Source organism: Salvelinus alpinus, chromosome 30 (genome assembly GCF_045679555.1).
Source record: "Salvelinus alpinus chromosome 30, SLU_Salpinus.1, whole genome shotgun sequence".
In the NCBI taxonomy this organism is placed as follows: Eukaryota; Metazoa; Chordata; class Actinopteri; order Salmoniformes; family Salmonidae; genus Salvelinus; species Salvelinus alpinus.
The window spans coordinates 46,614,004-46,637,329 of NC_092115.1; the positions used below are offsets into that span (position 1 = coordinate 46,614,004).

Here is a 23,326-nt window from a genome sequence, read left to right on the forward strand (position 1 = left end):
CTACCATACAGACCTGATTGGTGGAGAGTTGCAGAGAGGGTTGTCCTGATGGAAGGTTATTCCATCTCCACAGAGGAACTCTGTCAGAGTGACCATCGGGTTCTTGATCACCTTCCTGAACAAGGCCCTTCTCCCCCGATTGGTAGGGCATCCAGCTCTAGGAAGAGTCTTTGTGGTTCCAATATTTTTCCATTTAAGAATGATGGAGGCCACTGTTATCTTAGGGACCTTTAATGCTGCAGAAATGTTTTGGTACCCTTCCCCAGATCTGTGCCTCGACAAAATCCTGTCTTGGATCTCTACGGACAATTCTTTGACCTCATGGCTTGTTTTTGCTCAGACATGCACTGTCAACTGTGAAACCTTATATAGACAGGTGTGTGCCTTTCAAAATCATGTCCAATCAATTGAATTTACCACAGTTGGACTCCAAGTTGTAGAAATATCTCAAGGATGATCAATGGAAACAGGATGCACCTGAGCTCAATTTCGAGTCTCATTAGCAAACATTCTGAATTCTTATGTAAATAAGGTATTTCTGTTTTTTTATTTTTATATATTGGTCGATCAACAGCCTATCGACCAAACAATCGTACAGTCAACTAAATGGGGTCAGGCCTACTTTCTTCCTGCAGCTATGGTAGCATATTTTCATGTGTCCGTGTGTGATTTGCTAAAACTAATACGTGAGGAGTGGCGGTATGTGGTGTTGGATAGAGCAACACTGTTGTAGAACCAGCAAATTACCCCAGTATATAGTGCACTATAGTCACTATGGGGGCCCTGGTCAAAAGTAGTACACTAAATAGGGAAATGGGTGCCATTTGGGACGCATTCAATAATGATAGGCAGGCGGGATGGCTTACAACACTACTTATTATGTATAGTGAGAGCGAGAGAGAGAGCGAGGAAAAAGTGGGGATAGTGGAGGGAGAGGATGAGAGTAGAAAAAGATGTGAGAGGAGAGAGAGAGAGAGAGGAGAAATAGAGAACAGAAGGAGAGATTTGAGGACAGGACAATGGGTGGTGAAATGCAAGCCATAACCTGTGGGGCCATCAGACTCCAGCTACCCAGCCACCAACCCTGGCCCACCCTCCAGCCTGCCCTTACCCAACCACACAGCCAGCCCAGTCTTTACCCAGCCAGCTCCTACCCAGCTTTCACCCTGCAAGCCACGCTGTAACAAAAGACACCAAGGCCTGAAGAGGCCAGACCCATCTCTGTCCAACTAATGATTAGTGTGTCTGGAGTCTGTCTCGCACGCACGCACGCACGCACACACACACACAAGGGAGTAGATGAAGGTCACTGTGACAAACACACCCAGATCCTTCTCTCTAGTGGCAAGCCAGGATTAGAATGCACACAAGCACACAAGCACACACACACACGACCTTAAACATTGTTATTGGTAAATCAATGAGCACTGTAGCCTAGCCCTGCATGAGTGACTGTCTCAGCTGGCTTAGTTCAGACTGGCTCAGCTACGGAGTGGAGACAACAATAGCAAACAGAAATGAAATGCTATGAGGAATTTATTCTGTAGCCCAACACAAAACACTGCACACACCACTGCCCTGTTTTCCCTGCCTGCTTCGCTAGCTGCACTGAACTTGCTGAACTGTCTGCATAGCGAATACACTGTGCCAACCAACGCCGCCACACTCCCACTGCAGCACACGCACATGTGCACAGACACACACAGTCGTTGTACAACAGGGGAGCCTTGCAGTGCTGCACTGTCATGCTGTACTGTACAGCAGAAATTAGCAGTGCGTAATGCAAAGAGATTTTGCAGCATTTCGATCTAACTGGCAGAACACCCTTTGAAACCACACTGAGACGCCTGCAGACAAGTACGTATTGAGACGACTGCAGACACGTACATATTGAGACGCCTGCAGACACGTACGTATTGAGACGCCTGCAGACACGTACGTATTGAGACGCCTGCAGACACGTACGTATTGAGACGCCTGCAGACACGTACGTATTGAGACGCCTGCAGACACGTACGTATTGAGACGCCTGCAGACGCGTACGTATTGAGACGCCTGCAGACGCGTACGTATTGAGACGCCTGCAGACGCGTACGTATTGAGACGCCTGCAGACGCGTACGTATTGAGACGACTGCAGACGCGTACGTATTGAGACGACTGCAGACGCGTACGTATTGAGACGACTGCAGACGCGTACGTATTGAGACGCCTGCAGACACGTACGTATTGAGACGCCTGCAGACACGTACATATTGAGACGCCTGCAGACACGTACATATTGAGACGACTGCAAACACGTACATATTGAGACGACTGCAGACGCGTACGTATTGAGACGACTGCAGACACGTATGTATTGAGACGACTGCAGACACGTACGTATTGTATTTTTGGGCGCCGATTTGCCGATCTAATTTTTTTTTTTTTTTTTTATATACCTTTATTTAACTAGGCAAGTCAGTTAAGAACACATTCTTATTTTCAATGACGGCCTAGGAACGGTGGGTTAACTGCCTTGTTCAGGGGCAGAACGACAGATTTTCACCTTGTCAGCTCGGGGGATCCAATCTTGCAACCTTACAGTTAACTAGTCCAACGCAATAACGACCTGACTCTCTCGTTGCACTCCACAAGGAGACTGCCTGTTACGCGAATGCAGTAAGCCAAGTTAAGTTGCTAGCTAGCATTAAACTTATCTTATATAAAACAATCAATCATAACCACTAGTTAACTACACATGGTTGATGATATTACTAGATATTATCTAGCGTGTCCTGCGTTGCATATAATCTGACTGAGCATACAAGCATACAAGTATCTAAGTATCTGACTGAGCGGTGGTAGGCAGAAGCAGGCGCGTAAACATTCATTCAAACAGCACTTTCGTGCGTTTTGCCAGCAGCACTTCGTTGTGCGTCAAGCATTGCGCTGTTTATGACTTCAAGCCTATCAACTCCCGAGATGAGGCTGGTGTAACCGAAGTGAAATGGCTAGCTAGTTAGCGCGCGCTAATAGCGTTTCAAACGTCACTCGCTCTGAGCCTTCTAGTAGTTGTTCCCCTTGCTCTGCATGGGTAACGCTGCTTCGATGGTGGCTGCTGTCGTTGTGATGCTGGTTCGAGCCCAGGGAGGAGCGAGGAGCGGGATGGAAGCTATACTGTTACATTTGCAATACTAAAGTTCCTATAAGAACATCCAATAGTCAAAGGTTAATGAAATACAAATGGTATAGAGGGAAATAGTCCTATAATAACTACAACCTAAAACTTCTTACCTGGGAATATTGAAGACTCGTGTTAAAAGGAACCACCAGCTTTCATATGTTCTCATGTTCTGAGCAAGGAACTGAAACGTTAGCTTTCTTACATAGCACATATTGCACTTTTACTTTCTTCTCCAACACTTTGTTTTTGCATTATTTAAACCAAATTGAACATGTTTCATTATTTACTTGAGGCTAAATTTATTTTATTGATGTATTATATTAAGTTAAAATAAGTGTTCATTCAGTATTGTTGTAATTGTCATTATTATTTAAGAAAATTGTCCGATTAATCGGTATCGGCTATTTTGGTCCTCCAATAATCGATATCGGCGTTGAAAAATCATAATCGGTCGACCTCTAATTGCAGACGAGTACGTATCGAGACGACTGCAGACGAGTACGTATCGAGACGACTGCAGACGAGTACGTATCGAGACGACTGCAGACGAGTACGTATCGAGACGACTGCAGACGAGTACGTATCGAGACGACTGCAGACGAGTACGTATCGAGACGACTGCAGACGAGTACGTATCGAGACGACTGCAGACGAGTACGTATCGAGACGACTGCAGACGAGTACGTATCGAGACGACTGCAGACGAGTACGTATCGAGACGACTGCAGACGCGTACGTATCGAGACGACTGCAGACGCGTACGTATCGAGACGACTGCAGACGCGTACGTATCGAGACGACTGCAGACGCGTACGTATCGAGACGACTGCAGACGCGTACGTATCGAGACGACTGCAGACGCATACGTATCGAGACGACTGCAGACACGTACCTATTGAGACGACTGCAGACACGTACCTATTGAGACGACTGCAGACACGTACCTATTGAGACGACTGCAGACACGTACCTATTGAGACGACTGCAGACGAGTACGTATTGAGACGACTGCAGACACGTACCTATTGAGACGACTGCAGACGAGTACGTATTGAGACGACTGCAGACGAGTACGTATCGAGACGACTGCAGACGCGTACGTATTGAGACGACTGCACATGTACAAGCTCCTTTCCCATACCCCATCTTGTGCAAATGCAAATGTTATGGTTTTCACTTTAGTATTAACATTAGGTAGTGGATATTTTAAGTGGTGTATGGAGTAGACTTGCCCTTCATTGTTGAGTTGACAATATAATTCACACAGCATACAAACATAGTACTTAGGCTTACGTTCTAGAGTTGATGGTGGTGTATAGTACTGTGTTATAGACCTACATAGTGGAGTTGACCGTGGTGTAGAGTTGAATATACAGTAGGTAGACTTACGTGGTGGAGTTGACAGTAGTATATCCGGAGGGGCACTCTGGTATACAGGCTCCATTGTGGATAACATACTCATGGCAGTCGCTGCTCTTGCTCTGCTTACACTTGTTGTGGAGGTCCTGGCAGAAGGAGAAGGGGACGCAGCGCCAGCCCCTGTAGGTGTAGTATCCCTGGGGACAGCGGTCCACACAGGCCTCCTGGTATTAGGGAATAGGGATGAGTTGAATTCATTGTTTAGTTGACGGACAGCATCCACATCAATTAAATTCAGTATAACACATTTAAGTGCTATTTTCCATTGCTGGACAGACATATCTTTAAATAAAGTTTAAACAAACACGATTCTGTTTTGATTCAGCTTCCCCCCCTCCAGCAATAGATAAGTAAGCTTGTGTCTAGTATGCACGCACGCACGCACGCACGCACCCACGCACGCACGCACCCAACTATATTTCACAGGGAAAACTCAGGTTAATAAATCTACAGGTTAATAAAATACAAGAATTTGAATTCTTGACGAATGAAAACTTCATTGCCATGCAACAAATGTTACAATGTATTTCTCTTTGCGTAGTACATAGAAGCATCCACATCAACATTCAAGTAATCGATTCTGAGAAAAGTGTGTTGAACTCCTCCATACTGTACCTGGTGCTGGAGGTTCTTGCAGGCTACACAGCTGCTGCTGTTCTGGGGCTCAGAGCAGCCCCCCAGACATGACTCATGGCAACACTGGTTGTCCTTGGTGCAGGCCCGGTGCTTACAGCTGGGGGGGCACACTGTGGGAGCACAGAAGGGGGGGGGGGGGGGGGGGGGGGGTTAGTGACAGGATTTACATAGAGATTTACATAGAGAGAAAGCGTTCAGGTAATATCTGCCCGTTTCACTCGGTTTCAAAACGTTTCCACCTAGGAAACGTTTTGAAAGGGGATGTTCACCTACAGTGAACTGCAAAAGTATTGGGACAGTGAATTTTGTTGTTGTTGTTTTGGCTCTGTCCTCCAGCACTTTGGACTTGAAATGATACAATGACTATGAGGTTAAAGTGCAGACTCAGGTTTAATTTGAGGATATCTTCATCCATATCGGGTGAACCATTTAGAAATTACATCCCTTTTTTTTTAATTTAAACATAGTCCCTCCATTTTAGGGGACCAAAAGTATTAGGACAAATTCACTTGTATGTGTATTAAAGTAGTAAAAAGTTAAGCATTTAGTCCCATATTCATAGCACGCAATGACTACATCCAGCTTGTGACTCTACAAATTTGTTGGATGCATTTGCTGTTTGTTTTGGTTGTGTTTCAGATCATTTTGTGCCCAATAGAAATGAATGGTAAATAATGTAGTGTGTCATTTTGGAGTCACTTTTATTGTAAATAAGAATATGTTTCTAAACACTTCTACATTAAAGTGGATGCTACCATGAATTCAGATAATCCTGAATTCGTCATGAATAATGATGAATGAGAAAGTTACAAATGCACAAATATCATACCCCCCTCTCATTATTACAATACAGAGGAGGTTAACATTTTGGGCGGTATGATATTTGCGCGTCTAACTTTCTCACTCAGAATTTGATATATATGAGTGTACAAAACATGCTCTTTCCATGACAGACTGACCAGATGAAAGCTATGATCCCTCATTGATGTCACTTGTTAAACCCACTCCAATCAGTGTAGATGAAGGGGAGGAGACAGGTTAAGGATTTTTAAGCCTTGAGACAATTGAGACATGGATTGTGGATCAGAGGGTGAATGGGCAAGAAAAAAGATTGAAGTGCCTTTGAACAGAGTATGGTAGTAGGTGCCAGGGTGCACCGGTTTGAGTGTGTCACCGTTTTTTCACGCTCAAGTTTCCAGTTTCTAGTGCCATTCGAGTCCTAACAGGAATGGTCCACCACCCAGAGTACATCAAGCCAACTTGACACAACTATGGGAAGCATTGGAGTCAACATGGGAGAGCATCCCTGAGGAACACTTTCGACACCTTGTAGAGTCCATGCCTCGACGAATTGAGGCTGTTCTGAGGACAAAAGGGGGTGCAACTCAACATGAAGAAGTTGTTCCAAATGTTTTATACACTCAGTGTATGTGTTTGACCCAGGTTTGCTGTGAGGACACTGAATGCTACTGATGCCTTGGCCTCTTTCTAACAATGTGACCTAGCTACACACACGCACACACACACGCAGGCGCACTCTTCATCTAGTGCCAAGCTGCCAAGAATAAACTGGTTGAGTGCTCACACACACACACACAGTAAAGTTCAGTGCCATCGCTGAGGTGCAGAGCCAGTTGGCACTGGCAGTGTGTGTGTCAGAGAGAAGTAAACACCTTGCTGACTTGCCTGTCCACCAGATTAGCTCATCCCATATAGTCCTATCGAGACAGATTAAGATTGACCTGCAGCCTAACGAGGGGCTCAGGTCAGGCCACAAGGACTGTTGGAGTCTGTGTGCATTAACAACAGACTGAACAAGCAAACTGCGCGCACACACACTTACAGATATATATATAGCTCTACGAAAATGCAGAGCAAAACAGAAATGAGAAAAATAAGTGACTGACATCACTTACTGAGTGATAAACTCCTTTACCAGCACAAGTGCTATGCTTTATCTGTGTAAAAGTAGGGTAATGACAGATAATAGAACTGCATCAAATGTTTCCCTACCTCTGTTCAAATCCTAGACAGAGGGGTTTAGATACACACATTTCTGAATGAGAAGGTTACATCGACAATAAAATCATCTTGACGTATTTTCTCTGAATTTTGGGTGTTCCCTCTGCCTCCCCCTTTCCTCTCCAGTCTCTCAACTCAGCTGCAACACAGACGACCCCCCCCCCCCCGCCCCAGAATAAAAATACACATACACACTGCCGCTCCCTCTAACAGACTGCAGGCCTAAACACAGCAAACAGACTCCTGATCCAGTGAAGGGAGAAGACTCCACTCTGTAGTACAGCGGCAGCCGCAGATCCACCCTCAGCTTTAACCAATGTGTTGTCTGGTTGGGGAAGCTAGCCATTCAAATGACCTCTCCCCACTCAGAAGAGGAGCTGCTGAGAGTTAACCGTTTAAGTGCTGGAGACACTGCTACTGCTCTCAGCCACTCACACAGCGGCAGCATGCATGAAAAGGAAACCTGAGCCACATAGTAACAGACAGACACTTCACTTTGATGCGCGCACACTCACGCACACACATACAAAAACTGACCCACTCCATTTCTTGTCAGTGTGGCAGCGAGGAATTGTCATGAGGAGAGACACTGGCTGTGTCCAAAATGACACCCTATTCCCTGTATAGTGCAATACTTTTGGCCAGAGCCCTATGGGCCCTGGTCAATAGTGCACTATATAGTGAATAGGATGCCATTTCGGACAAGCCACTGGGATTGCTACGAAATCGAAGATGTGGCAAATAAATTATCCTGAACCAAAATATAAATGCAACAGTTTCCAAGATTTTACTGAGTAAATAAATGAATGAAGCCCTAATATAAGGATTTCACATGTCTGGGAATGCAGATATGCGTCTGTTGGTCATAGATACCTTGGTCACAGATACCCGGTCACAGATAGTCATAGAGTTGTTCAGGCTGTTGATTGTGGCCCGTGGAATGTTGTCCCACTCCACTTCAATGGCTGTGCAAAGTTGCTGGATATTGTTGGAAACTGGAACACGCTGTCATACACGTCAGAGCATCCCAAACATGCTCAATGAGTGACATGTCTAGTGAGGATGAAGGCCATGGAAGAACTGGGACATTTTCAGCTTTCAGTAATTGTGTACAGATCCTTGCGACATGGGGCCGTGCATTATCATGCTGAAACATGAGGTGATGGCGGTGGATTAATGGAATGACAATGGGCCTCTGAGTCTTGTCATGGTATCTCTGTGCATTCAAATTGCCATCCCTAAAATGCAAATTGTGTTTGTTGTCTGTAGCTTATGCCTGCCCATACCCTAAACCCACCACCACTATGTGGCACTCTGTTCTCAACGTTGACATCAGCAAACCGCTCGCCCCACAAAGCCATACACATGGTCTGAGGTTGTGAGGCGGGATGGACATACTGCCAAATTCTCTAAAATGACATTTGAGGCGGCTTATGGTAGAGAAATTAACATTCAAATCTCTGGCAACAGCTCTGGTGGACTTTCCTGAAGTCAGCATGCCAATTGCACGCTCCCTCAAAACTTTAGAAATTTGTGGCGTTGTGTTGTGTGACAACTGCCCATTTTAAAGGTGGCCTTTTATTTTCCCCAGCACAAGGTGCACCTGTGTAATGATCATGCCGTTTAATCAGCTTCTTGATAAGCCACACCGGTCGGCTGGATGGATTATTCTTAGCAAATGAGAAATGCTATTTGGTTTGCTAACTTGCTAGCTAAGTGGCTAGATGTCAAGACTAAACTTCTCGGTTAGAGCAGAGACATTCTAGCCTGAGTACCAGTCTCTTTTGCTAACATTCCACTCCTTGTCATTGTCAAAGAGACTGGCCTTTCTGCCATCTACAAATATGAACATTTATCATTAATGACCTTGAGGAGAACAGAGGAGTGGATCCTGATTCGATAACCCACAGCTATCCTCCAATCATAACGATTATCCAAATATTCTAACTCACAACACGTTTGTATATTATTCGAACTCACAACACGTCCTCTAATCACTCTGACATCAATGTAAATGTTGTGCAAACATTTCTATAGGCTATGCAACTGCTGGAGAAAACAGAGTGATGGCCTCTTAAAAAACAGGAGGATCCCATCAGCTTTCTATAGGCCAGGCCTTCTATATTTATTTCTCAACTTCCCTAATATTAAGCACATTGCTTATCTTTACCTTACCTGGCTGGCATGAAAATGAACCAGGGGAAAAGCATCCTTCATTCGCTATTTAAGTGCATAGATTACATGTATTTTCCCCCTGCTTCGAGACATGTGCATGATAATGGTCCATTCTAAAATCAAAACAAATTTCACACATATATTATTTAGTATATGTAAAGACGAGATCAAATCAAGAATAGTCTGATGGGTGACAATATTAGCCTATCACTTGTGAATTATATATTATCACTTGTGAATGATGCCCAGCGTAAGGCAAGAAACTCATTTTTTTGGGCTACTTTTTCTAATCATAGTCATATATGTGTACGTAGCCTAGCCCATAGTTCTATATGTTTTGATAAGGTTTGCATGACAACTAAAGTGGCCAAATAACTTCTTAAAATGAAGCACATTAATCCGCTTTACAACGGGTATATTTCCTAACTGGCATACATAAGCAGCACGTGAGTTTCAAGTTCGGGGAAGATAATTTACCATAAAAACGGACCTTTACAATAAAAGCATTACATGCATAATGGCATTTGTGGTCACGTTTGATAATGGTATTTTCCCACTAATGGAACATCCACGCTTATAGCCTACTGCAGTGTGCGCATTGCTGCGCTTATAATGTGAAGAAATAGCCTAATAGTTTTTTACATTTTAAGCTAAACGTTCTGATCTGTTGCATCAGCCTCATTGTGTAAAAGTTTTTTTGGTGGGAGTGGTTGTATTAATTTGGGATCTATCGCATCCCACAACTGTCCCAGACTATGTTTGGAATATTTATTTCTCACACAGAATAGGCCAACTTTTGTACAAATCGGGGATAGTAGATTGACATAGGCTAGTGCTTTTGCTGTTCATTAGGCCTACTCATCTTGTAGACTGATGAAAAGTAAATGTGGACAGTTCCTCCAAATATCTTCAATATGTACCTCGGAATTGGATAAGGACGCGCACAGTTGCGTCCCCGAAGTGTCTGTCTTCACTTGTAGCCTGTGAGATCACATGATGATCACGTGATGGAGAACCATGTGAGTGAGAGGTGCTTTGGTGCACGAAGCACTCAGGGAGAAGAGAACAACGGCCAAGGACCGCAAAAGGCACAGATTTTTTGTAGGGTGCATTACGGCCACACAGGGGATGGGAAATTCGAGGCATTATCAAGTGCAGGGTGGTATGCCAGCAGCATGCCACCCTGCACCCCACTGCTGGCTTGATTCTGAAGCGAAGCAGGGTTGGTCCTGGTCGGTCCCTGGATGGGAGACCAGATGCTGTTGGAGGGCCAGTAGGAGGCACCCCTTCCTCCGGTCTAAAAAAAAATATATCCCAATGCCCTGTGTAGGGTAACGTCTTTCGGATGGGATGTTAAACGGGTGTCCGGACTCTCTGTGGTCACTAATGATCCCCTGGAACTTATCGTAAGAGTAGGGGTGTTAACCCCGGTATCCTGGCTAAATTCCCAATCTGTCCCTCATACCATCACGGTCACTTAATCATCCTCAGTTTTCCTTCTCTCCCCAGGTTGTTGCTGTAAATGAGAATGTGTTCTCAAAAGCTTATCGAATGAGAGACTGATGAAGTGTGTACAGCCTGCGTGCAGGGCTCATTACTTTTTTCAAATCATCATTAGAGTCGCAACATGCAGCCTTACAAGGCAGTCCCCCGTACCTCTCCGATTCATAGGGGTTGGGTTAAATGCGGAAGACACATTCGGTTGTACAACTGACAAGGTATCCCCCTTCCCCAATGTATTAAAAATCAAAACATATAGCCCAATGTTTGTAGAACAACAAAAGTTACATTAATAAATCTAAATTAAGCATATAGGAGTACCTATTTCTTTGTTAACCGCTCAACACAGAATAGCCCCATGTGCGGACTCCTTCAAATCATTTTGAGGAAATATCCTTTCTAAATTATTCAGCTTTGTTCAATTGTATTCTTCATACTATAAAATAATGACACGGACTTCTAAGCAAATCTTGTCTGCTAGTGTAGCCCAGAGCCATATGGCATAGCCAGATCAGGGCCTAACATAAGGACAATTCAGAATATGCTATTCTGTTCTTCTGAAATAGACTACATATTCTTCATTTCATGTTTCTTTAGACCTGTCTAAAATAAATAATGGATTGCAGGCTATATTACATGGATTTATTATACTTTTCTAAAATGTAGATGTTCCAAAGGTCTGCATCAGTGGCTTTTAGGCTGTGTGTGGAAGCCAGGAGATGCTAAATGTGTTCATGTTAATTACCGGTCAATTACCGTGAGACCGACAGTTATTTGCTTTACAATCACCGGCTGATGAAATTTCGTGACCGCCACAAGCCTAAATGAAACTTTTAGAAACGTCCCTTTAACCAGTAATGTGGTCATTCACGAGGCAAGAAGCGGTCGGCCCGTCGGAGCCCTACTCACACACACAGTCAGTTCCCCCGAAACTTGAGAGTTTAGGTGGCAATCAGATGTGAAATCAGATTTTTTTTGCATTATGGTTAGCATATTATCACATATCTTCTTGCAATGTAGTGTTCTAGCATGTATGGACATTGTTTTGCAAACAGTAATTAACCGTTTTTTTACCACATGCCTTGTCGCAATATTTAAGCGTAATCAGGCCAATAAAGTACAGCTCAACTTGTTTTGACTGAGTACTGTGAAGAGGGTATGGGGTTCCTCTGCTTAGCCCTGCCCACTATGGAGCAGTGAAAAGAGCTGCCAGTCTGACTTTAGTTCTCTCTGTTTCTGGGTCCTTTAGTAATGCTGTGTGTGGCTGCGTCCGAAATGGCACCCTATACAGTGCACAACTCTTTACCATAACCTTATGGGCCCTGGTCAAAAGTAGTGTGTACTATATAGTGAATAGGATACCATTTCAGACGCACGTGTGAATGGGGTCCCGACTCAAGCCACAGGGCCGCTGTGTGAAATCACAACAACAGTTACAGCTTATCAATGGGCATATGGAGAGAACAGGCGGACAGGCAGCGCTAGCCTTGCGGTTCGAGAGTAACCAGAGGGTTGACGGTTTGAATCCCAGGGCTGAAGGGAAAATCTGCCTGAAGAGAGCCTGCAACCAGACACACACACAGATATCTGGGTTCATGTTACTGAGTGTTGTGGATCTGATCACATGATGCAGGCTGGGAGGAATGCTGAAGCAATGCCTGGCTCTCTTTATGTCATTAGGGGGATCACACACACACCCTAATTCCCTCAAAATGTAAAACAAAACAACAACAAACAGGGACAATCCTATCAGCACTATTACCCAGCTGTTCTTACGACAACATTGGGTAATCAGGAAATCACACTATGACCACAAAATAATTTCACTGGGGGTGGGGGAAGAGAGAGATAGAGAAAGAGAAAGAGAGAGAGAGAAAAGGAGTGCTCTGTGGTATCTGGAAGTGATATTAATCCCTAACGTAGTTAAATATAGTAATTTAGTAAGAATTGTTATCTTGCTTGTTAGCTTAACATAGCAGGACAATATAAGCCACATACGGGGTCCGTCCTAAATGGCACCCTATTTCCTATATAGTGCACTACTTTTGACCAGAGCAGTAAGCCCCATTCAGGCTTACTGCATCAATTAAGAACACATAAGTCAATGTGCTTTGTCCTCCAAATGGCACCCCATTCCCTATATAGTGCACTACTTTTGATCAGTGCTCTAGGGGCCCTGGTCAAAAAAAGTACACCATGTAGGGTCAAAAGTAGCGCACTATAAGGAGAATAGCCTGCCATTTGAAATGTAGACCTAGGGAATGTGGTGGTGGTGTACTGGTCGCTTGGTCATTAACACTCCACTACCATGACACGGTGGGTATTTAGCTGCTAAATGATTGCAGAAGCATCAGATAGAGAAAAGATGAGACGAGGAGAGTCTGACAGCCTAAAATGGTGATCTTCCGATCGACTGAAAAAGATTGAGATTTGAAAATCAAATCTGTTTTTTTTCCCCCGAAGAAGGAGAGAGCGAGAAAGAGCTGTAAACTAATGTGGTCTGGTTGATGACTAGCGCGTGTCAAGCACATAGGTCAGTCGGTGACGCACGCACGCACGCACACACACACTTACTCCCCAATCCCAAACAACAGAGACAAAGCCTCAGATAAAGATTCATGGGACAGCAAACAATGAGCAATTTTATTCAGCCAGAATAACATTACCAGAATAAAGGTTAGAGAAGAATAAAGATGCTGTCCTGTTTTACCAGCCTGCAGACAGAAAGGAGAGATTGATGAGAAAGAGAGATTGATTGAGACAGAGAGAGGTGGATAAAATCAAATCAAATTTTATTAGTCACATACACATGGTTAGCAGATGTTAATGCGAGTGTAGCGAAATGCTTGTGCTTCTAGTTCCGACAATGCAGTAATAACCAACAAGTAATCTAACCTAACAATTCCACAACTACTACCTTATACACACACACAAGTGTAAAGGGATAAAGAATATGTACATAAAGATATATGAATGAGTGGTGGTACAGAACGGCATGGCAAGATGCAGTAGATGGTATAGAGTACGGTATATACATATGAGATGAGTACTGTAGGGTATGTAAACATAAAGTGGCATAGTTTAAAGTGGCTAGTGGTACATGTATTACATAAAGATGGCAAGATGCAGTAGATGATATAGAGTACAGTATATACATATGAGATGGGTAATGTAGGGTATGTAAACATTATATTAAGTGGCATTGTTTAAAGTGGCTAGTGGTAAATTTTTACATAATTTCCATCAATTCCCATTTTTAAAGTGGCTGGAGTTGAGTCAGTATGTTGGCAGTGGCTGCTAAATGTTAGTGGTGGCTGTTTAATAGATAGATCAACATTCACCTGTTCTGAACAGTGACTCTGTCAAAAGTGACCGCATACCATGTAGTATGAATAACGCAGACTGAGAAAAGAGAGATTGATTGACAAGGAAAATAAAAGATCGATGGATACGGAGCCTAGTCACCTATTCTGAACTAGAGGTCGACCAATTATGATTTTTCAACGCCGATACCGATTATTGGAGGACCAAAAAAGCCGATACCGATTAATCGGCCGATGTAAAAAAATAAATGTATTTGTTATAATAACAATTACAACAATACTGAATGGACACTTATTTTAACTTAATATAATACATCAATAAAATCAATTTAGCCTCAAATAATGAAACATGTTCAATTTGGTTTAAATAATGGAAAAACAAAGTGTTGGAGAAGAAAGTAAAAGTGCAATATGTGCCATGTAAAAAAGCTAACGTTTCAGTTCCTTGCTCAGAACATGAGAACATATGAAAGCTGGTGGTTCCTTTTAACATGAGTCTTCAATATTCCCAGGTAAGAAGTTTTAGGTTGTTGTAGTTATAGGAATTATAGGACTAATTCTCTCTATACGATTTGTATTTCATATACATTTGACTATTGGATGTTCCTATAGGCACTTTATTATTACCAGTGTAACAGTATAGCTTCCGTCCCTCTCCTCGCCCCTACCTGGGCTCGAACCAGGAACACATCGACAACAGCCACCCTCGAAGCAGCGTTACCCATGCAGAGCAAGGGGAACAACCACTCCAAGTCTCAGAGCGAGTGAAGTTTGAAACGCTATTAGTGCGCACCCCGCTAACTAGCTAGCCATTTCACATCGGTTACACCAGCCTAATCTCGGGGGTTGATAGGCTCGAAGTCATAAACAGCTCAATGCTTGAAGCACAGCGAAGAGCTGCTGGCAAAACGCACGAAAGTGCTGTTTGAATGAATGCTTACGAGCCTGCTGGTGCCTACCACCGCTCAGTCAGACTGCTCTATCAAATCATAGACTTAATTATAACATAATAACACACAGAAATATGAGCCTTAGGTCATTAATATGGTCGAATCCGGAAATTATCATCTCGAAAACAAGACATTTATTCTTTCAGTGAAATACGGAACCGTTCCGTATTTTATCTAACGGGTGGCATCCCTAAGTCTAAATATTCCTGTTACATTGCACAACCTTCAATGTTATGTCATAATTATGAAAAATTCTGGCAAATTAGGCGGCCCAAACTGTTGCATATACACTGACTCTGTGTGCAATGAACGCAAGAGAAGTGACACAATTTCACCTGGTTAATATTGCCTGCTAACCTGGATTTCTTTTAGCTAAATATGCAGGTTTAAAAATATATACTTCTGTGTATTGATTTTAAGAAATGCATTGATGTTTATGGTTAGGTACAGTCGTGCAACGATTGTGCTTTTTTCGCAAATGTGCTTTTGTTAAATCATCCCCCGTTTTGCAAAGTTGGCTGTCTTTGTTAGGAAGAAATAGTCTTCACAGTTCGCAACGAGTCATGTTAGCAGGCAATATTAACTAAATATGCAGGTTTAAAAATATATACTTGAGTATTGATTTTAAGAAAGGCATTGATGTTTATGGTTAGGTACACATTGGAGCAACGACAGTCCTTTTTCACGAATACGCACCGCATCGATTATATGCAACGCAGGACACGCTAGATGAACTAGTAATATCATCAATCATGTGTAGTTAACTAGTGATTATGATGGATTGATTGTTTTTTTATAAGATAAGTTTAATGATAGCTAGCAACTTACCTTACCAGTCTCCTCGTGGAGTGCAATGTAATCAGGTGGTTAGAGCGTTGGACTAGTTAACTGTAAGGTTGCAAGATTTAATCCCCGAGCTGACAAGGTAAAAATCTGTCGTTCTGCCCCTGAACAAGGCAGTTAACCCACCGTTCCTAGGCCGCCATTGAAATTAAGAATGTGTTCTTAACTGACTTGCCTAGTTAAATAAAGGATAAATAAAGGTTTAAAAAATTTATGAAATAAATTAAAAATCGGCCAAATCGGTGTCCAGAAATACCCATTTCCGATTGTTATGAAGACTTGAAATCAGCCCTAATTAATCGGACATTCCGATTAATCGGTCGACCTCTATTCTGAACAGTGTAACTCTGTTGATATTGTTGCAGTCACACCCTCTGCTGATCCAAACAAAGGCCAGCCCAATGAATCAGGGCTGTGATAAGGAGTGATAAGTATCATTTTATTGTCTTCATCTGTTGTGGTCTAGTACAGTTCTTTTGCTAGCTAGGGCCATCTACTTGAAGTGCTACCTGTCTTCCCAGTGGTCTGCTTGTTGTGTGAACTGCTGCCTGTCTTCCCAGAGGCCTACTTGCTTGTGGGAACTGCTGCCTGCTCATAACTTACAGATAGTTGTTGACACATCAACCAGGATCAAGAGGCAGGTCAATTTGTGACTTGTTTTAGTCATCAGTGTCTGTATTGGAGGGGGAGTGGTTTCACCTATGCTAGGCAATTAGCTATTAGTGTTCGGTTCGGTCGCATAACTAAGAAGGTCGCCGAAACAATGACGGTTCTGCAGAGTTGTTCCAGGAAGGACAGAGAGAAAGACTCCACACCACTCTCTCACTTGAGTATCTTACCTAATTATTTACAACTAATGTAGCTTTGTCAACTATGTGTGTGTTCTCTATACCTGTTCGCACCTCTCCCTGTAGGCTTTACAGATGCTCCCCGTCCCTTGGCTACAACTATTCTAATTTAGTGTACCCTGCACGCACAATCCATGTGGAACTCCGTGTTTCTGGCAGCATTTGGAACTGCCAAACAGCGGGCAAGAATTCACCTCAGCCTATGCTGTCCTTCAGTCCATTGACGTTTTGGCCCTGACGGAGACATGGATCACCCCAGAGAACACCGCTACACCAGCTGCTCTTTATTCATATCTGACTACGTTTTCTCTCATAGTCCAATAAGCATCTGGTCATCACGGTGGTGGTACAGGTCTACTCATTTCTCCTCTGTCCATCTCCTCATTTGAATTCCATGCTGTCACTGTCACTTGTCCACTCAAGCTTAACATTGCATCTTTCGCCCAACAGGTGCCCTCATTGCATGACTCATTGCGAGCTGCGGGCAGCTGAGCGAAAATGGAGAAACAACATTTCCAGAGGACCTATCATCCTTTCACTCCCTCCGCTCTACCTTCTCTTCCTCTGTATCTGCTGCTAAAGCCACTTTCTACCACTCTAAATTTCAAGCTTCTGCCTCCAACCCTAGGAAACTCTTTTCCACCTTCTCCTCCCTCCTTAATCCTCCACCCCTCTCCCTCTGAGGACTATTTTGTCAACCATTTTGAAAAAAAGGTTGACGACATCCGCTCCTCATTCACTCAGCTTATTGAGTCCACGGGTCTCACTCACACAAAACTACCCTACCCCTTGACCTCTTTCTCTCCAGACGACATCCTGCGACTAGTGAGGTCTGGTCTCTCAACAACCTGCCTGCTCGACCCCATCCCCAACCAACTCAGATTTCTCCCTTCCCCGATCAACTCATCCCTGGCCACATCCCCTCTGACTTCAAAATGGCCCGAGTTGCTCCCCTCCTCAAGAAACCAACACTCAACTCATCTGACGTCAAACTATAGACCTGTATCCCTTTAATTTATTTCCAAAACACTTGAGTGTGCAGTCTCTGATCAATTTTCTCGTTATCTCTCTCTCAGAACGATCTTCTTGACCCTAACCAGTCAGGCTTCAAGAGGGGTCACTCAACCGAGACTTTTCTTCTCTGTGTCACGGAGGCTCTCCGCAATGCCAAAGCGGACTCTCTCTCTCCTCTGTTCCCATCCTCCTAGATCTATCCGCTGCCTGCAACACCGTGAAGGCTGGGCGTCTCAGGCTCTGCACACTCTTGGATTGCATCCTACCTGGAAGATCGCTCCTACCAGGTGACATGGAGAGGATCTGTGTCTTCACCATGTACTCTCACTACTGGTGTCCCACAGGGCTCGGTTATAGGCCCTCTCCTCTTCTCTCTATACACCAAGTCATTCAGCTCCGTCATATCCTCACATGGTCTCTCCTATCATTTCTATGCGGATGATACAAATACTTTTTTCCTTCCCCCCTTCTGACACCCAGGTGGCGACACGCGTCTCTGCGTGCCTGGCAGATCTCAACTTAGATGTCGGCCCACCACCTCAAGCTCAACAAGACGGAACAGCTCTTCCTCCCGGGGAAGACCTGCCCACTCAGACTTCTCCATTGTGGTTGACGATTCCACAGTGTCACCCTCCTAGAGTGCAAAGAACCTTAGCGTGACCCTGGACAACTCCCTGTCGTTCTCTGCAAACATCAAAGCAGTGACCCGGTCCAGCAGGTTCATGCTCTACAACATCCGTAGAGTACGACCCTACCTCAACACAGGAAGCAGCGCAGGTCCTAATCCAGGCACTTGGTCCTGGATTAGACCCCTGCATCTTATCCAGAACGTTTCAGGAGTTACCCCGCTCCTAGGCACACTCCACTGGCTTCCAGTGGAAGCTCGCATCCACAACAAGACCATGGTGCTTACCGACGAAACAGCAAGAGGAACTGACCCTCCCTACCTTCAGGCTATGCTCTCTACGGAAGGGCAGCTCCCGCTAAGCCCAGTGTCCTAGCTTCGCTCTGTCCTGGCACCCCAATGGTGGAACCAGCTTCCCCCTGAAGCTAGGACAGCAGAGTTCTTGCCCATCTTCCGAAAAACACAAACCCTACCTCTTCAAACAGTATCCTCCTCACCTGAAACGTGCACTTGACCCCTCCTTCTAGCTCTGACTCGACTGATAGCTACATTGAGGAAAAATCGACTTTCTATGCCTGTGATATGTGCTTGTCCCACTTAGCTATCTTAATATTAATGCAGTAACTAAGTCGCTCCGGAAAAGTCTGCTAAATGACAACAACAAAAAAGGCCTGTGACTGAGTCACAAATGGTATCCTATATGGGTAGTTCCACCAATTCAATGCCTTTTGATAAATGTAACTTGTAACCTCATTTTAACATTGTCATAAAAAGGGCACATGTTAAACTTCAAACATGTTTTACCACCAAGAGGTTAAATAAAAAAAGACTGCCGTAAGTGCCTCAAATGAAGTAACAAGGTTGACGGTTTCTTGTGACAGGGGGAATGGAAGCATAGTGTGTGCAACTGGGAGTGGTAATTCAATGCAAGTCTATGGGTAACAGGGTTGACGTTATGCTCATTCCGCTCAGTTTCCCACCACAAAACATCAGAAAATGGCCAAAGATTACCAGTTCACTCTGATTTGACTATTAGATGCTCAATGTTTCTGTTGAAAGGAATAGTTGAACCATATTAAAACGAGAGTTCAGTTAACATAACAGGGTTCCCACTGGGCACATACGGGTTTAATCAACGTTCTTTTCACGTCCTTTCCATTATGACGTTGAAACAAAGTGGAATAGACATTGAATTGATGTCTGTGCCCAGTGGGTTGACTTAAAATGACAGACAGATGTAAATAAATCTTCAGAAATTACGGTCAAAGCAACAATTAACTAGGGCTTTACAATGATGGTGACAGTTTGGGATTAAGTGGGTTAAAATCTTCCTAGAGTGACAGGGTTGACAGAGGGACATGCAAAAATGCTTAGTTTTGGCACATTAGCAAGCCTTTTCATATAAAAAAATATAAAAAAATCAGATGTATTGAATTCTCCATGTGGTCTATATTAAAAAGGGCACTTTATTTAATATAACAGGCTTTTAAATTAAATATTGGTGCAAATATCTATTTAACATATCAAAAGGGCAGTCTTTTCGTGGAATAATCCATATAGTTACCTACTTTTGACCAGGTCCAAATCCCATAGTACTGCACTATGTAGGGAATAGGGTACTATGATTTGCTGATCCACACTAGCACAGAAACATAATACCAACCCAGTTTACATTGACACGGTGTGAGTCTGTCACTCTAAAGGTCTAGATATACCAGCCTCACCTCATACCATACGCAGTATTAATAAGGAAAAGACCAGCAAACGCATGCATGCACACGACTCAATCAAATTGATGGTTAAATTAAGAGCGAGAGATCAAGTAGGAGAATGGGAGGGACGAGTGAGCGAGAGTAGGAGGGCGAGTGGGCGACAGTAGGAGAGCGGGAGGGCGAGTGAGCGATAGTAAGAGAGTGGGAGGGCAAGGGAGCGGCAGAGGGAGGGCGAGTGAGCGAGAGCGGGAGGGCAAGGGAGCGGCAGAGGGAGGGCGAGGGCGGGAGGGCGAGTGAGCCAGGGCGGGTGGGCGAGTGAGTGGGAGGTCGAGTGAGCGAGGGCGGGTGAGCGAGGGCGAGTGAGCCAGGGCGGGTGAGCGGGAGGGCGAGTGAGCGGGAGGGCGAGTGAGCGGGAGGGCGAGTGAGCGGGAGGGCGAGTGAGCGAGTGCGGGAGGGTGAGCGAGAGCGCAGGAGGGCAAGTGAGTGGGAGGGCGAGTGAGCGAAAGAGGGAGAGCGAGTAAGGGAGAGCGGGAGGGCTAGTGAACGAGAGCGCGAGTGAGCGAGAGCTGATGAAAAGGATGGAAACGGTGAGAACAGCATGTCAAAGGAAATAAAGGGTCAAACCTTTAATCCGTCCCTTTTGAATTAAAGCGTCATTTTAAATAAAAGGTAGGACAATAACAATAACCTAAGTCATTTCTCTCATTTCCTGGTAACCTGTTTCTCAGTTGGTAGTCAGGTCTGAGTCATAGCAACAGGGTTTGTCAGCAACAAGAACTGTAAACAATTTCATTAGCTAGTCTGTTATGCCAGCCTTCAGTAATAGAACACACAGGCTAAGTCCCAAATGGCACCCTATTCCCTATATAGTGCACTACATTTGACCAGAGCCTATATGCCCTGGTCAATAATAGTGCACTATATAGGGAATAGAGTACCATTTGGGATGCAAAGACAACATGGAGGAGAGGTGCACTCTGTTTAATATCACCCAACGCTGCGGTCTAATGACAGGATGTCCCAATGTGACAAGAATACAGATGAACAGGACAGAGAGAGGGAGAAATTAAGGAAGGGAGAAAGAGAGCAGATGGGGGAGTAAGTGGGAGAGGTACAGTATTTAGATTTAAAAAAATATATATATTTATCCAATTAGTTTATTTAATTACAAGAGCTATCAATACTGTGACATGAACCTGCGCCAAATTAATACGGGAGGCTGTTGAGTCTGTCACAGAGTTCTCAGTTGTCAAGCAATTATAGGTTGTGTTGGTGGCTGGAGCATCAGAGTACCTACTAGGCTTATACTACAGGTATTTTAACCTGGACAGTCCACTTAGTAACACATGCCACATGCCATGGATACCAAAAGCAAAACTTTCCTCGGCAGTTCGTCTGTACACCAGCAAAGGCAGTCTGAATGCCTCTGTGCTGCAGGCATCTCTCAGTCCTCACCTCATCCGTCAGGCTCCTTCCCCTCATCGCTCTGGCCCCTCTCATCTCATGCTTGTGTATAGGTGACACTTTTGATATTCTGGATTTCCCCTGATTGTCTATGAGGTACAATGTAGGTATGGTACTGCATTGTATAAAAACACCGCTTCCAGCTGCCCCCTGGCACCGATTCTAAATATTTCTTCAGACATTCAAATCCTCCTGCTGCAGAATTATTCTCCTCCTGCAACGAAACAGGTCAAATGAAGATCTGAAATCCGTATGTAATTTGATATGATTTTCTGTTATGATCATAATCATAACATAGCTATGCATACACATGTGTAAGGTCATTTGCTCGATCTATCCGACTGGGCCCAGTTTCTCAAGTCCAAAAGAGCCTATATTATGAACTGCAATTAAGGCTATATAAACGCTACCTGGGGGAAACTGCTGGCAGGCACACCGGTGGAAGCAGTGTGTGAGTGACTCATAGGGCTCATGTGACTATTTAGTAGGCTACAATAAAGTCAGCTCATCCTCTTTGGGATGTCATACGATTGTCATCCCAACCTTATTCCCACTCTCAGCACTTAATCATGCTTTCTGATTCATTGCACCGGAATCCACGGCAGGACATTTTGCCAGTAGTTCTATTAATAGCCTCTATGCGATTAAAATGTGGGTCAAAAGGGAAATTAAACTATTAAGACTTTATTTTATGCTATGCCATCATTGTGGTATAATTACTGTAATGTGCCATGTTTTTGCTTATGTGTAATCTGTTGACGCGTTGGATAGCAAATGCAACGTTAACAGAACAGCTGTTCATATGTTCATTGCGTATTTGTTTAGACCTAAAGTGTGTTGTCAGTCGTTTGGACACCATCTTCTCTTTGGTCAACAGAAAAAAATCCATCTCATGTGTCAGGCCCATCTCACTAGTCTGAGGGGCACGAGAGATGAGGTGGGGCCTGAGAGATGAGGTCTGCAGTTATTGCACAGTCTTTTGCCTAGGGTTTGGTGGTATCCACATTTTCATACCGCCCTTGTGCCATACAGTAGAATCGGCAGTGCACACAATGTGGTATTACCGGCGCTAATATGAGTGTCTAATCAGAACGTACATGCAAATGACCATAGTGGATGCTAGCTAAGTGCTAACGCGTGCAAGCAAATATAAACTCATTGCAAGGACAGATAACCAAGCTCATAAAGTTATACAAGTACCTGGAAAGGTTAGTCACCGTGTGCTGCACGCACAAAAAAAAGTATTAAAACAGCAGGGATCTTGATCCAGGAGGGTATTGTCTGCTGTGTTAAAGAGACGCTTGACCATGCAAGTTAGCCACTCCGATAACTAGCAAACCAGATACACAACTGGAGAGTAATTTAGCACATTTTAGACAGTTAACTTAATAGTTATAAGATATCTAACTTGGAAAAAGGTTGTAGTGAACTCAAGTGTAATCATCTCGAGTGTGCTGCCCAACAGTGGCTCACAATGAGGCTCCGGTTTGATCTCGTTGTGCGCCTGTCAACAGAACACGTGACTGGCTCGGCTTTTTAGGGGAACTATCCGTATGCTTCATAATTGAAAATAATGTAGGCCTAATAGGTGAAATAAAGAACGCAATCTGCTTTATCTCGTAACCTAGTG

At 44.0% G+C, this 23,326-nt stretch overlaps 1 protein-coding gene across 1 annotated transcript in view; it reads right to left on the bottom strand.

Annotated features, from left to right (window-relative positions):
• Positions 1-23,326, bottom strand: part of LOC139560496 (insulin receptor-like) — a 102,468-nt gene that overhangs the window by 36,438 nt on the left and 42,704 nt on the right. Inside the window, exons 3-4 of the mRNA XM_071377334.1 lie at positions 5,200-5,330; positions 4,555-4,748 (exon numbers count right to left, since the gene is read on the bottom strand). Of these exons, the coding sequence (XP_071233435.1) occupies positions 4,555-4,748; positions 5,200-5,330 (325 nt within the window). The remainder of the gene's footprint in view (positions 1-4,554; positions 4,749-5,199; positions 5,331-23,326) is intronic.